This window comes from Pan troglodytes, chromosome 10 (assembly GCF_028858775.2).
Source record: "Pan troglodytes isolate AG18354 chromosome 10, NHGRI_mPanTro3-v2.0_pri, whole genome shotgun sequence".
NCBI classification, from domain to species: Eukaryota; Metazoa; Chordata; class Mammalia; order Primates; family Hominidae; genus Pan; species Pan troglodytes.
The window spans coordinates 103,127,341-103,142,901 of NC_072408.2; the positions used below are offsets into that span (position 1 = coordinate 103,127,341).

Here is a 15,561-nt window from a genome sequence, read left to right on the forward strand (position 1 = left end):
TAGGTAATGAAGGGGGTGGCAATAACGGTGTCTGAGTAGAAGAGTGTCAGGATCGAAGTGGTGTGTGAGAAAGATGACTACAATATTTTAATTATTACTTTTAGTTCAAGTTCAAGCAGAAAGATTTTGGTGAATACTAAATGATGATAAAATGATAATTTTGTTTTAAATTACTATGTATCAGATACTCTTGAGTGTCTCATAAAGCACTCTTCTGAGTGTTCATTTAATCTTAACATCACCTACAACACTTCAAAGTAGTTATTGTTACTATTCCCATTTCCTTAAATGAGGAAACTGAGACAAAGGCCAGTAATTTGAATAAAGTTAACACATAGTTCTAAATGGCAGAATTGGTATTTAAACCTAGGTAATCTAATTCCCATGCCAGAACTCATTAATCACTGTTACATTATGGCTCTTTAAAATAATACCTCCTTAAAAGTATATACTTATCAATACATCCTGCATTAACAGTTACATTCTTTCAAAATTATAAATGTCAGTGACATCTGTATATATTTACCACATGTCAATCTGTGTTGAGTACTCCGAGGAACCAAGAAGCACATCAGGTGGCCGGTACCATAGTGTGACAACTTCATTTGAGTAGGTCTTTGTGGGAACCGACTTGGCTCGGGCTAGTCCTTCATAGGGAAAATAAAACAAAGGGTTAAGAAAAAGCTTTAATGGATATCTCAGACCCTATTCTAACCATGACTCCATTCAAAGGGATGACTGAGATGGTTAATTTGTAGCTTCTTGAGGCTTCACCACTATTAACTTTATGAATTCGTTGAGTGCATGTGGCCCTAAGTCAGCAAATCCTTACATAGTTGAACTAAACAAGAATTCCACAACCAGAGACTATGCTTACTTTTATGTTTGAATACACCTGGTGAAGTATTCTGGGTGAATCTAAACTTAAGGTGTTTTCCTTCTGTCCATGAATCATGATGACAAAATTATTTCTCAGCTGCAATTAAATTAATCCATAATAGGCCAATGACATTGAGATACACAATTTTACTTCTAACAGCTATGAGCTTTTGTCACCTTTTAACCTGATTCCAACTTTCATTTGCTATACCATTTTTTATCAAAAACTGTAAAGTTATTGGTCCATAATCTCATTGAGATTTACTGACAAATCGACTTAGAGACAATTTTCTTGGAATAAAATTACAGTGCTGTTCTGTACTCCCTTTTTAGGCTGTAAGTTACATGGATCATTCTGGAGTAAGACAGACTTCATTGTCCTTGGATATTATTAATTGCTGTTTACGTCAGGGGTGTCCAATCTTTTAGCTTCCCTGGGCTACAATGGAAGAAGAACTGCCTTAAGCCACACATAAAATACACTAACACTAACAACAGCCGTGACCTTTAAAAAAAAAATCGCAAAAAAATCTCATAATGTTTTAAGAAAGTTTACGAATTTGTGTTGGGCTGCATTCAAAGCCATCCTGGGCCATATATGGCCCATGGGCCATGGGTTGGACAAGCTTGCTGTAAGTGATATAAACCATTTGCCATTCCTTTGCTAATTTAATATGGAATCTATTGATAATCCAGAAATAAAGGCTAGAGTTTACAACTTTATCTCTTGAGTCACTAGTGTGAGAGAGTTGCTATTACCTCAAAGCCTCTAAATTATGATCTGAAGAAGCAACTTTAAAAAATATCTGGAAAATTACAAATTTATTTTGCCAAAACAAGGAAGATTTATTTTTTAGGCTGAGATTGCTGTTATATATAACTTGGTATATCTGATTAAAATATTAAAGAAAAATGTCACAAAAGAAAAAATCAATTTTACTGAATAAGGTTACAGAAACAATGTCAGAAATTTAATTAGGCAGGACTCATATACTATTTCAGTTCAGTATAATGGTGAAAGGTTATAACTGGAACAATGTTGACATTACTTCATTTAATTACAAGTTTTACTCTAGCATCTCAACTTGGTGAAGTAAGTCCAACAAATTATTTTCATACCAATTTTGGTAATTAACAAGATGGAGGTAGCTTTCTGACTTCTCTTCTTGATATTAAAAGTGGGTTATAGGAAGGCAAAGGACAGGGTTGCAAACGTGCTTATCCTGTAACATACCATATCAAGGCAAATTACCAGTTATAGTTTCCTCAGTATCCTACTCTCCCACTCCTGAGAGGATTCCGAACTATGGTATTTGTGTACATGGCCTTCTAGCTCACAATTAGAATTTCAATATTGGTTGGAATGAAATGAAACAATCTCTCCTAAACAAAATTAATTAAATGTGATATGGTATTATTATACAAGCCATTTTCTATTATTAGTGAAAATATCTGTCTATATCACTAGTTCCTAGACTTCTGATTTTCACTGATCATGGGAAAAGGGTAGAATTTTCAGAGGGACAGAGAACAACTTATAGTATAAATACTCAAAGTTATATGACCCTCCTTCACATGAAGTCATATTTACTATGCAACCAAAAAAAAAAAAAAAGGAAGAAATAGAGACAGAGTTGAATGTACTATCTCATGGAATAATCAGAATTTCTTGTTGCCTTGTGGGTAAAATTTGCCTGGCTTGCTTTGTAGAGGTTGGAAGCAAAATTTAAAGCACTCAGAGTATTCCCTGATAAAAGTAGTAGTTGTTTTTTTCTTCTTCTTTTTGAGACAGGGTCTTGCTCTGTCAACCAGGCTAGAATGAAATGGCTTGATCATGACTCGCTGAAGCCTCAACCTCCCGGGCACAACTGATCCTACCATCTCAGCCTCCCAAGTGGCTGGGACTAGAGGTGCACACCGCCACACCTGGCTAATTTTGAAATTTTTTATATAGGCAGGTTTTTGCCATATTGCCCAGACTGGTCTTGAACTCCTGAGCTCAAGCAATCTGCCTGCTGGGCCTTCCAAAGTGCTGGGATTACAGGTGTCAGCAACCGCACCCAGCCAAAGGTAAATTTTTTATAGTCCTTGACATTCCTTCTGCTTTTTTTTTTTTTTTTTTTGAGATGAAGTCTCGCTCTGTCATGCAGTGGCATGATCTTGGCTCACTGCAACCTCCGCCTCCCGGGTTCAAGCAATTCTCCTGCCTAAACTTCCCAAATAGCTGGGATTACAGGTGTCCGCCACAATGCCCAGCTAACTTTTCTATTTTGAGTAGAGACAGGGTTTCACCATGTTGGTCAGGCTGGTTTTGAACTCCTGACCTCATCTGATCCACCCGCCTTAGCATCCTGAAGTATTTCTCTTCACTGCCATTTATTTTGGGATTGGGAATAAAGAGCATTACATGCAGGTTAGCGAACAAAGAGAAGGAGAAGGAAAAAGAGTGAAAAGGAAATAGTGGCTGGGGGAAGGAAAGAGAAAGAAAAAAGAGAGAGAGTAACAATTATTATAAGGGAAATAACAACATAAACTATGCCCAAGAAGAGACTTTATGAAAGCATATGTAAATAGCATATAATTTGTTATTCAAACACAGGTAACCCACACATTTCCTTTTTAAGGAAGGAAATGCAAAAAGTAATTTACTCTTCAAATGGCAAAGTATTAAACGAGCAAAAGTAAAGGAATTTCCAGAATAAACTCACCATTTAATGACAGTGAAGAGTAATACTTGAAACACTCATATTTATTAAATTTAATGAAATACTCCAAACATAAAACTACCATAATCAAAGCCAGGTGTGATGGCTCACACCTGTAATCCCAGCATTTTGGGAGGCCAAGGCAGGCAGATTGCTTGAGGCCAGGAGTTCGAGACCAGCCTGAACAACATGGTGAAACCCCATCTCTACTAAAAATACAAAAATTAGCTGGGTGTGGTGGGCACCCCTGTAATTGCAGCTATTTGGGAGGCTGAGGCACCAGAATCGCTTGAACCCAGAAGGTGAAGGTTGTAGTGAGCTGAGATTGCACCACTAGACTCCAGCCAGGGTGACAGAGCAAGACCCTGTCTCAAAACAAACAAATAAAAAACTACCATAATCATTTATGAAAAAAATTATGAATTTAGTTATGGAAAACTGCATGGGTTTTTAAAAACTAAGTTCTCTAAGAGTATTCAAACTCTCAGAATGCGGAATACAAAAAATTCAAAGCTGCTCTACAAAGTTCCTTCAATATGAAAAAGTTTACTTTCTAGAAGCAAAAAGAGCATTTAATTTTACTTTCAATTCCCTTAAAACCAGATTAGCTAAAAAAAATAGATAAATAGCTACAATTAAATTACTGAGCATATAATAAATACAGAGTAATGGTGGCAGGTATATTAAGGGAACGCCTTTCAGTAGTTGCTTCTAAACTCATTGTTCTCAAAACCCATTTTATACTCTTGAAAATTATCAAAGACCTAAAGAGCTTTTATTTTTGTGGATATATTTACTGATATTTGCCACATTAGAAATTAAAACTTAGCAAATTTTAAAATATTATTTTCTCTTTAAAAACACCACCCTTTATATGCAGCATGTATGACATTTTTATGAAAAACTTTTTTTTATAAAAATAAAACTTAGTAAGAAGAATGGCCTTCTTTCACATTTTCGTAAATCTCTTTTAAGTCTTGTTTTTGTAGAGATGGGGTCTTGCTATGTTGCCCAGGCTGGTCTTAAACTCCCGGCTTCAAGTGATCCTCTCATCTCAGCCTCATAAGTGCTGGGATTACACCCCTGAGCCACTGTGTCTGGCCTAAAGTCTATTTCAATAGAAGACAACTGGATTCCACATCTGTTTTTGCATTCTGTGTGTCATGGTATGTTGCTCTGATACATATCACAATATGTATCAAAATAGATCAAATATACATATCACAACATACATACATATATGAAGGAAATCAAATCTCACATAGATATGAGGTTGAAAGAGGAGGGGCATTTTAATAGCCTTTTCTGATAAATGTGAATAGTCTTATTTGACACTACATCAGAACTAGAAAGTAAGTGGTCTCTTAAAAGCTATGTGTTAACAAAAACTATAACGATGAACTTCTCATGCTTTTGTTGCACTAAAATTCATTGACCTTGTACTTTAAATGGGTCTTTTATCCATGCATGATTCTGTAATATCATGCATTAGCCATTTGGAAAACAGTGGTTCCCTGGGTTATACATTCCAAATGTTTATACACTTTTTCAGCATATTGAAAAATCGTGTTTGTTAACATCAACATCGATCTCATCAGAAAAGTCTCTAAGTATTGAAAAGCCATCAAACTCAAAGCAGATCCAAATTTCCAAACTCTAATTTTTGCTTGAAAACTTGAATTTTATTATTGGCAAGAAATACTGACAGTTCCTTTCCTTGAAATGATAGGCTTCCTTCATTCATTTTCAGGAAAATGTCTGCCAAACACCTAAGTCTGAATAACCACAGTTTGTCTGTCAGTCATTTAAGTAAAAATGGTGTCCCCTCAAATAACAGGGCTAGTTCAATGTGCACTCAAATAATCACATGAGCACTTTTCCCTGAGAAGTAACCACATTATTTCTGTGTGCAGCAAATGAGTTTTATGTACACTTCCCATTTTATCACATAAAATATTAAAAAGAAATGTAGTCAAGGATGGAAATTAAATATAATTAATAAATTTTATTGCTTCATCATGTAAGTGTAACTGACAGTTTTCCCTTTACGTAAGTGTAGTGGTAAAGAATACAATGACGGCCTGGGCATGGTGGCTCATGCCTGTAATCTCAGCACTTTGGGAGGCCGAGGCGAGTGGACCACCTGAGGTCAGGAGTTCAAGATCAGCCTGAGCAACATGGTGGGCATGCTAAAAATACAAAATTAGCCAGGCATGGTGGCGCATGCCTGTAATCCCAGCTACTTGGGAGGCTGAGGCAGGAGAGTCACTTGAACCTGGGAGGCAGAGGTTGCAGTGAGTCAAGATCACACCACTGCACTCCAGCCTGGGCTTTAACAGCAAAATGCTGTCTTCAAAAAAAAAAAAAAAAAAGAATACAATGATATATTTTGGTGCCACTACTTTGATGTATAGTTTTATGCATTATTATTTTGGGACCATCATTGCAAATATTAACACAGTGAAAAAGGCAAATAACAGATGGTACAATTTTGGTAATATATTTACATTTAGAGGCCTCCTACAAGGGTCTCAGGAGCCCTAGGGGTCTTTGTCCACACCCGAGAACAGCCTGTGCATTTTAGAATTTGCTGCTAATAACCAACATAAATCACCAACCAAAGTTCTGTCAAATATCTTATTCTGTGGGCTACCGAGAAAATTTCCAAACCCACATAAAAGCAATGGCATATTATGACAGTGGTTGATCTTTCAACCATTACATTTTAGAACCTGGAAGTACTAATAAATATCTCATACATTCCATACCAAAATCTGCTAGCTTTAATTCTCCTTTTTCATTAATGAGGAGGTTCTGTGGTTTCAAATCTCGATGCAATACCTTTCTTCTATGGCAATATGCCAAACCACGTAGAATTTGGTACAGAAACAGCTACAGAAACAAATAAATAAAAATTAGTCTTAAAGATGAGACATGCTTTAGTTATAAGCATAAATGATGGTAAGCAGAAAAGCAGCTGGCCTAGAACATTGTAACAGGAAAAAGAAAGTAATTGCATCCTTAAGTACAATGTCTTTTTCCTTTATATATAGTGGCTTTCTGAATTTAACAGTTTATTATTCTATTTGAAGCATCTACCTGTTTCTTTTAGTCTAACAGTATCTATGGAAATATTTTTTAAAAAGTAACTTCCTCCTAGCAGTAACAGTTGATTTACTGTGGAAAATGACTTAAAAAAAAAAAAAAACATATCCTCATAAACTTACAGGCCTACTAAGGTTTACATAGTTTAATTATAAAATTCTGGCAAAACAACCAACCAACCCCCCTCCCACCCATCTCTCCTTGAAAAAAAACAAAAACAAAAACTCTGATCTGGGGCAGTGTCTTTAAAATAAGGCATTGGAATTGGCGATTTTATGAAAAGTCTAAGGTATCAAAGAGAAAGCTGCTGCATAGCTCTGGCAAATTACTTACTATAAAAATAACCTAAACCAGCTTCTATCAACCATCTCTTGGGTACTTTACTTTCAGCACCTCCTACTCAGCCTTCAAAATCTACTGTGATTCACAAAGGGGCATTAGCACTGTAGTGTTCTGAATGACTCTGAAAAAAGTAATTCCTATAAAGCTAATGGTAGAGTTTTTGCTGTACATTTTGGTAGAAAGAGGGTTACGGAACACATAAGACCTTTGATTCTCTGGGGTTAACAAAAAGAACCTCAAGTACAGAGGATTCAAGAGTTTCCCCTCAGTTCATCTGTAGGTGAAAAACAGGGCATCCGAACACTGAGGCAGCCAAGGCAGCAGGTCAACGGTATGCCTGAATGAATTCTCTGTGCCAGAGTCTCTGCAGTCTACATAATTATGTTTTTAAAACTCTAAAATTACTATTTAAATGAATTCTTGTTACACTTTGTATTTTGAAAGTATAAAGGCCATTTAAACAAATAAATAATAAAACGCTTTCCAACTTAAGCTAATCATGTAAACCTGGCATTAAAGAAATAAACGTCTCAACATTTGTGAAATTATCATCATTAAGGACCTTGTTTTATTTTCAAATTATTGCCAATAAAAAAAGCAGGAAAAACAAAATTAAAACCAAAAAAGATACAAAATGACAGTTATAACACTTTGCAAACAAAAAATGTAAAATAAGATGAAAACAACCCTGACAGAATATATATGGAAGTACATTTAAAGCCCTTTTTAAAAATCCTTAGCAATGTGTTATCCATATGTTCTGAGCCGTCTTTTAGTAACAGAAACTGGCTCTCCTTTATAACCACCAAACTTAATATTTTTTTAAAATGTAAGTTTAAAATTACTACCTACAGAATTAGAAATGTCTGAAGCACACAGCTGCGACAGCCTATTTTCAGAATAGGTTCTTACATATTGTTGACTAAGTTTGGATAAATAAATCTTTGCTAAATTTGGATACACTACTCAGGTCAAAGAAACCTACTATAAGAATACAAACTATGCTGGATGCTGTTACTCAGTTAATAACTTTTGGGTATCATCTGGCACTGATTTTATGGCAAACATTTTTAGCATTAAATTTTTAAATATGTTGTAGTAAGAAAACACACCAATTATCTTACTCTTCTTCCTGACAGTACAGATTGGTATTTCCAGCATAGTGTTCACAAAACCTGCATGTTCTGGCCTTATTCATTAGTCCTGAAAAGTTGTTGTTTTACAATTAAATACCATTTATTTGGGGAGTTCACTATTTAAAGAAGGCCTTTCACAGAATGCACCCATCATTCGTATTTATTTTGAATTTTTTTTTTAAAGCAGAATACACCTGTACATATATTCTATATTAGGACAATCAGTTGTAATGTGAAATGTCAAAAGAATGAAGTGGTTCTACAAAAAGGTCTGATCCTAAGAAAGCTATAGTGTAGTAAACAGAAGTTCTGGGTAAATATTGCACGTTCAGAGGACAATAACCTATTTAAAAGGCCAAACAGAAAACCCTGAAGAAGAGTTATGAGGCTGGTACATTTCATTATATAATGGTTCACCTATGCTTTAAACAAAATTTAAAAATTACACACGCAAGACAACATACCTTTACGTTGTGCATACTCATGATGTTTCCACAGTCATCCATGTACTGTTTCAGGTCTTTATCCTGGAAAAACACAGCACTCTGCTATGTGATACACCGTTTTCAGAATGTTGTGACTGGTTCACTTAATAGTGTTTTTCAAAATTAGTTGTTTTTCAAGAAAAGATACTGGATGCACCATACACATAATTTAATGAAAAACTGATAACTAAACAATAAAGTCTCTTGGGCTGTTTAAAAGTCCAATTTAGCTAAGCACAGCTGCAGTTTAAAGAAAAATAAAGAACAAACTAAAAGTCCAATTTACTATGTTTTTCTAAAGTAAAGTTAAATACTGAATTTTTATGAGATGCTTACCAGATACTCAAACACCAAAGTCAAGGATTTATCTGTGTGAACAATGTCATGTAAGGTTACTATATTTGCATGTTTTAAATCCTTTAATAGTGAAACTGCAAAACAGAAAAAGAAAGACAATTGTTTAGTCTGTGGCAGTCTTTATAAAAACCTGAAGTAAGTTGAACATACGAACTGATTAAAAGATTCTCTTAAGTTTAGGTCTTGGGTGGTGGCTCACCCCTATAATCCCAGCACTTTTGAGAGACCGAGGCAGGCGGATCACTTGAGCCCAGGAGTTCAAGACCAGCCTGGGCAACAATGCTATTTAAAAAAAAAAAAAAGATTCTCTTAAGTTTAAAGCAATAATTTACCAAGGGGATTGGTTGTAAAAATGTTCATGGAGGCTGGGCACGGTGGCTCATGCCTGTAATCCCAGCACTTTGGAAGGCCAAGGCAGGCGGATCATGAGGTCAGGAGATCGCCTGGCTAACATGGTGAAACCCCGTCTCTACTAAAAAATACAAAAAAAAGTTAGCCGGGCGTGATGGCGGACGCCTGTAGTTCCAGCTACTCGGGAGGCTGAGGCAGGAGGATGGCGTGAATCCAGGAGGCGGAGCTTGAAGTGAGCCAAGATCTTGCCACTGCACTCCAGCCTGGGCAACAGAGCCAGACTCCCTCTCAAAAAAAAAAAAAAAAAAAGTTCATAGAAATCAATTTTTTCTTTTATACGACTGGGTTTGATATTATAATACTTAAAATTGTCCCCAATATTATAACATTCTCCATATCATCTTCTGTATTTTTCCTAAATGTTAACTTTTGAAACTTCTGGCATTAATTTAGATATAAAGTACAAGGAACCATTTTTCCCCTCCACATTACTAATCAGTTGCCTCAAGCCATTTTCTGAATAATCTTCTTTATAAAATGGTACTATGATATAAATATGTTTACACACTGTTTTTTAATTTATTTAGTTTATCTGGTTAATTTATAGTTACCATGTTCCTCATGTACCAATGTATAACATTTCCCTATGACAAATAGTTGTCTATGATAGTGATTTTTAATGAATTCAGATTTCATTGTAAGTTATACACTAATATAATTAATCCCTTTGAGTATTTGTTTTAGAAATTTGCTTTTTAAAGGTTTAATTACATCTTCCAGTCATTTATTACTTGTATATCTGAGCTCTTTTTACTTATAAAAAATAAACTTATTCCACCACTTTGATTTTAAAATGTTCTGTATAATTATTATACCTTCTCTTATAGCTGTGCAGGGTGCACCTTCTTCATGTTCCAATCGGATCTCTTTTAATGCCACCAAATTCTCTGTCAATTTACTTCTTCCTTTATATACTGTTGCATATGTACCCTATAAAATATATTTTTAAAGGACGCATCAAAAGTATCATAAGAGTCTATTTAATACCATCTTATAATAAGGAGCTCTACCTGAATTTCTAGTTTCTAAGCATTGTTAAATTCCATCTTGCAAAGAAAAACACACAATGATCAGCCATGGCTTTTCTTACAGTAAACAGGACTTTCAGTTCATATGCACAGCTTCCATACTTCTGTAACACTACAGAGTGCCTCAAGAGTATAAAAACATAGACAGAATATTTACTTTTTGTACCTTATTTTAGATTAACAATTAGATCAATAGCTTTAAAATCAAAGGTGCTTTACCTGCAATGGTATATGGAGACTGATGGACACTAATTGAACATATTAATTGAAAAATGAAAACATAATGTACATATTGTTAAATCATAAATTTTTTTTTTTTTTTTTTTTTGAGATGGAGTTTCATTCTTTCGCCCAGGCTAGAGTGCAGTGGCACGATCTTGGCTTGCTGTAACCTCCACCTTCCGGTTCCAAGCGATTCTCCTGACTCAGCCTCCCGAGTAGCTGGGATTACAGGCGCCCGCCACCACGCCCAGCTAATTTTTGTGTTTTCAGTACAGACGGGGTTTCACCATGTTGGCCAGGCTGGTCTCGAACTCCTGACCTCGTGATTCACCCGCCTCGGCCTCCCAAAATGCTGGGATTACAGGCGTGAGCCACCGCGCCCGGCAATCATAAAAATTTTACCCATGTTTCTAGACTTTTCAGAATCTTTGTACATTAACTCTCCTTTAAAAAACAAGGATCTCTTCTATTATTGCCAGGACAGCCCTCAAGCTCCTTTAAGCCTTCCCTATTAACTATTGTTTTCTTTGCCCTTTCCTACTATAGGAGGTAGGCCATTTCTAAATCAGTAGTACTAGTAGTAAGTTCAAGAAAACCAAGATCTTAAGAATTTCCGTAACCTTCAAAAAATGTGTTTTTATCTTTATTCTGATTTTTCACAGGTCTGAACTCATGCAATTTCCCATGGTGGCACAGACAGTAGACTGGCAGTAGACTAAGTGACAAATGCCTATTTTGTTATTAAGAAAACATAATACTTTCTGCTTCAATAAAAATTTCAAAGATATAAAAAAAATTCATTTCCTCTCAAACTGATGGGATAATTTCAAGAATTGAAGACTGTAACTCCTAGAAACTCTGTTACCTTTCCAGAACAAGTATATAATCTTGTAGACATCAGTACTTATGTTTTTTCCAGGTTAACAAAAACCGTGGAGTAACAGAGTTTGAATGACGAATAAGAAAAAAATGTGTCTTACATTTTTGAGATAAATATTTACTTACCTCTCCAAGCTTTTCCAATTTGATGTAGGTTTCCATTTTTCCAAAGCCAATTTCTGACTGAAAAGTAAACAATGAAAAATTAAGTATTTACTTTTTTTTTTTTTTTTTGAGACAGCATCGTCTCACTCTGTTGCCCAGGCTGGAGTGCAGCGGCACAATCTTGGCTTACTGCAACCTCCACCTCCCGGGTTCAAGTGATTCTCCTGCCTCAGCCTCCGGAGCAGCTGGGATTACAGGCACGCACCACCAAGCCCAGCAAATTTTTGCATTTTTAGCAGAGACAGGGTTTCAACACATTGGCCAGGCTGTTCTCGAACTCCTGACCTCAAGTGATCTGCCTGCCTTGGCCTTCCAAAGTGCTGGGATTACAGGCGTAAGCCACCGCACCCAGCCTTGTATATATTCTTAAAGTTTCAATTCATCTCTTCCTCAACTTCTGAAACTTTCCCACTCTAAAGAATGACTAAGAATAGAAAAATCTGATTATAATCAAATGGTTGAATATCTATCAAGTTTTAAAATAAACCCAATGTTGGAACATTCAAAAGTTCAAAAATATCAAAGTTCACAATCAAAATTGTCAACCCAACCTTTATATAAACACAGTTAACATTCTGTCATGAAAAATATTTGGTTTTATTCTAAGATACCACAGGCATTTTAAGATACTAAAGAATCTTATCAAGGATAACTACTTGGGATTTTCTTTTTAACAAAATTGCAAAATAAATAATTTTCCTATGTATTTTCTCCCTCACCAATCTGAATTCACAAGGAAGTCCTGCAAACAACAAAATACTATTTGTTTCAGGCTTTCCAATCAAAATACAATGAAAAAGACAACTGAAAATCATGCTCTACTATGGATCAGGAAGTGGCAAACATAGAAGCAGCAATGTAAGTCTAATTCTGGCTACACCCCCCTCAACCCTTGGACAAAAAAAAAAAAAAACAAACCCACAACAACAAGAGAAAATGCTTTAAAAGTGAGTTCTTAAAAGCCTTGCTTTTAAACCTTGAGCTCGCCTGACTATTGTGTATGGAGATGATAAACAGGGTACATGAAATATACCTAAATATGTAATACAAACCCAATATTTAAAATGAAAAAGAAAAAACCTTAACACAAAATTTAGGAAAATTTGTTTTTAGATAGATTGAAAACTAGGGACTGAGAGAGCAGAAATATTTTAAAAAGTAAAACGGAATGGAAAAAGAATTTTCTTAAAGTTGCTTTCTAGTACCCCTTTGTAGATAATGGAAAAGGTAATGATAATCTAAAGAAAGATTCACTTGCTTAGAATGGTGCTAATGCCCTTAAATAAAAAGCCAGTGAAAGGAAATAATGTTTTTTAATACATAATCTCAGTTCTCAAAGGTGTATAAATTATGCCAGATGATTAAATGTTGTGATTTAGTCAAACTCTAGAGGTCTAAATAAGCAATTTTCCTTGGAACTGTGGAATAAAATTAAAATAATCCTTGGTAATTAGACTTGCATCACTTACCATTTCAGACAACAGGATAAATTATCCAAAGTTGAATGGCCAAAAGTAGCAGAGGCCCCTCAAAATAACTGTTTTTATCTTTTTGTTACAATGATATGTATCATATTAAAAGCCATGTGGAAAACTGCACATCCAATAGTACTTAATTCAATTTTAGTAAACTAATTAAAACTTTGGTCACAGGTATTATTGAATGAATGAAAAATTATTTTTGCAATCTATGACATTTTCCTATGACGTTTTTCATAAAACATTAAATTTTAAAAATGAAGTTTTACGACCATCATACACTATTCATCCATGTATTGTCTTGTACATGACTCAGTATTAAGTCCTTCGCTTTCTAGTATCAATAACTATGCAAAATAAAGAAGTAAAACTACAATAGATAACATTTTTAAAATACAAGTGAAGTTTTTAAAATCAGTGTGAAAAACATGGCAAATAGCCCACTATCTGGTACATGACAGTCTGATTACGAATAATCTTTTAATTTATATATGTTTTATATAGCCTATTTATATATGATCTTAAATACTTTACTCCATAAAAAAGGCTACTTGCCAAGATCACAGAAACTAATAAAATATCTTTATTCTGATACTTATCTCTGGAATTTAGGTGCTTAAATTCATGAATATGGAACTACCGCATTTTTGCCATGAATTTTAAGTTTTGTGTCATCTTTTATGGGGGAAAAACACTATATTGAGAATAAATGCAAACTAGTATGAACAAAAGAATGAATATTCCTGAAAAAAATATTTAAAATGTCATTATAACAATGAGAAGCACACGGGAAATAAGACTGTAAGCTAGGCATTTTTTCTTCTCAGGAGTAGAGAAATTTTCTTATTAATCCTTTTATCTTAAATGAATGAATACTACTATGTTCTTAAAACATCAAATACACTAGGGTCCAATGGTTACTATGACAAAATGTCGAGGTTTGCTTTAAAGACTATGTAAATGGACTACAAATTAGACTGTAAAGACAAATATGTAAGAGGTTAAGTTTAAATTTGAATAATCAGTCTATAAAATAAACAACACTACTGAATTCCACCCATGCATGCAGGCAGGCAGGCAGAGAATTCAGACAAAGGCACAATTACACTAGTGAATTGTCTGTCAGATCCTAATTCAAAAAGTAAAAGCTTAGCCCCCATTTTAGTAATCTCCAACTTAGGATTTAATGATTACATCAAAACAGTACTTACTGAATCTTTAAATAAAATTTTTAGAAAATTTTGCTTGCATTTTTATTTGCTGAACACAACAAGATTAACAATAGATATAATGACTAGCTTGTTGACGTGCTCTCCTACAGAAATTATTCAGAGGACAGAGGACAAAGCTCATTTATTCAACATTTACCCAGCACAATGTTAGGTGCTAGAGAAGACAGACATGATTCCCACTTTCATGAGTTCACAATCTAGCCTGAGTTCCATCCTAGATTATTTTAGAATATTTTAAAAGTTTCACAGAAACAGAAATAATAGCTAAAGAAATAGCACAATAAGCTTTATAATGTGTATGTTGTTGTTTCAGTCTCTGCAGAAACTCAAAAATTGCCAATGCCAACTATAATCACAAGTTGTCATGGCGGGGGTATTTGGGAAAAATTTTCAATTAGCAATAACTGTGCCTTGGATAAACCTCGGGTATGATACTATCACTGCTCAAAGCTTATATTTTCATGTAATATAAGAGCCCCCTTAATGCTGCTTTCCAGACAAATGAAGATAATTTTTTCTGATATTTCACTGTTCCAAGAAAATACTTCACTTTTTGACAGCCCCAAGCAAATTCCTATTCAGATGGCTCTTAGAGTATAAACACATGAAAATTCTAAATATATATATAAATTAAATTATAATTTATAATAGTCTTCCTAGAATTCACTGTAACTTGTAAGCAATACCAAGCCTTATGGGAAACTTTTTGTTTACTTTGGATCTAGCAACATAATTACTCTATCACAGGCTGGAGATGCTGTTCTAGCTGAGCTTCAAAACAAATGAAGCACCAGAGGTCCCCCTTATCCACAGGGGATACTTCTAAGAACACCAGTGGATGCCTGAAACAGCAGACAGCACTGAAACCTGTATGTACTAGGTTTTTCCCTATACATATTAAATACACTCCTGAGATAAAGTTTAATTTATAAATTTTGCAGAGTAAGAGATCAACTAATAAAACAAATAACCATAATAATACACTGTAATAAAAGTTATGTGAATGCAGTCTCTATCTCTTGCTCTCAAAATAATCATACTGGCATTGTATTCACCTATCTTCAGACTATGTTTGACCTCACATAACTGAAATTGCGGAAAATGAAACCACAGATAAAGGGGGAAGCTTCTGTATGT

General features: G+C 34.7%; 1 protein-coding gene and 1 non-coding gene across 6 annotated transcripts in view; both read right to left on the reverse strand.

Moving 5' to 3' along the window:
- Nucleotides 1–15,561, reverse strand: part of CDK17 (cyclin dependent kinase 17) — a 115,974-nt gene that overhangs the window by 10,077 nt on the left and 90,336 nt on the right. For all 5 annotated transcript variants that reach the window (XM_001147273.7, XM_063786978.1, XM_063786979.1 and 2 more), the window contains 6 exons: nt 11,676–11,732; nt 10,236–10,350; nt 8,989–9,083; nt 8,632–8,694; nt 6,353–6,476; nt 527–647 (listed from right to left, as the gene is read on the reverse strand). In XM_001147273.7, the coding sequence (XP_001147273.1) occupies nt 527–647; nt 6,353–6,476; nt 8,632–8,694; nt 8,989–9,083; nt 10,236–10,350; nt 11,676–11,732 (575 nt within the window). The remainder of the gene's footprint in view (nt 1–526; nt 648–6,352; nt 6,477–8,631; nt 8,695–8,988; nt 9,084–10,235; nt 10,351–11,675; nt 11,733–15,561) is intronic.
- LOC112205202 (U4 spliceosomal RNA) lies at nt 14,738–14,876 on the reverse strand. The gene has a single exon (XR_002939039.1). It is a non-coding gene; the product is annotated as a U4 spliceosomal RNA (small nuclear RNA).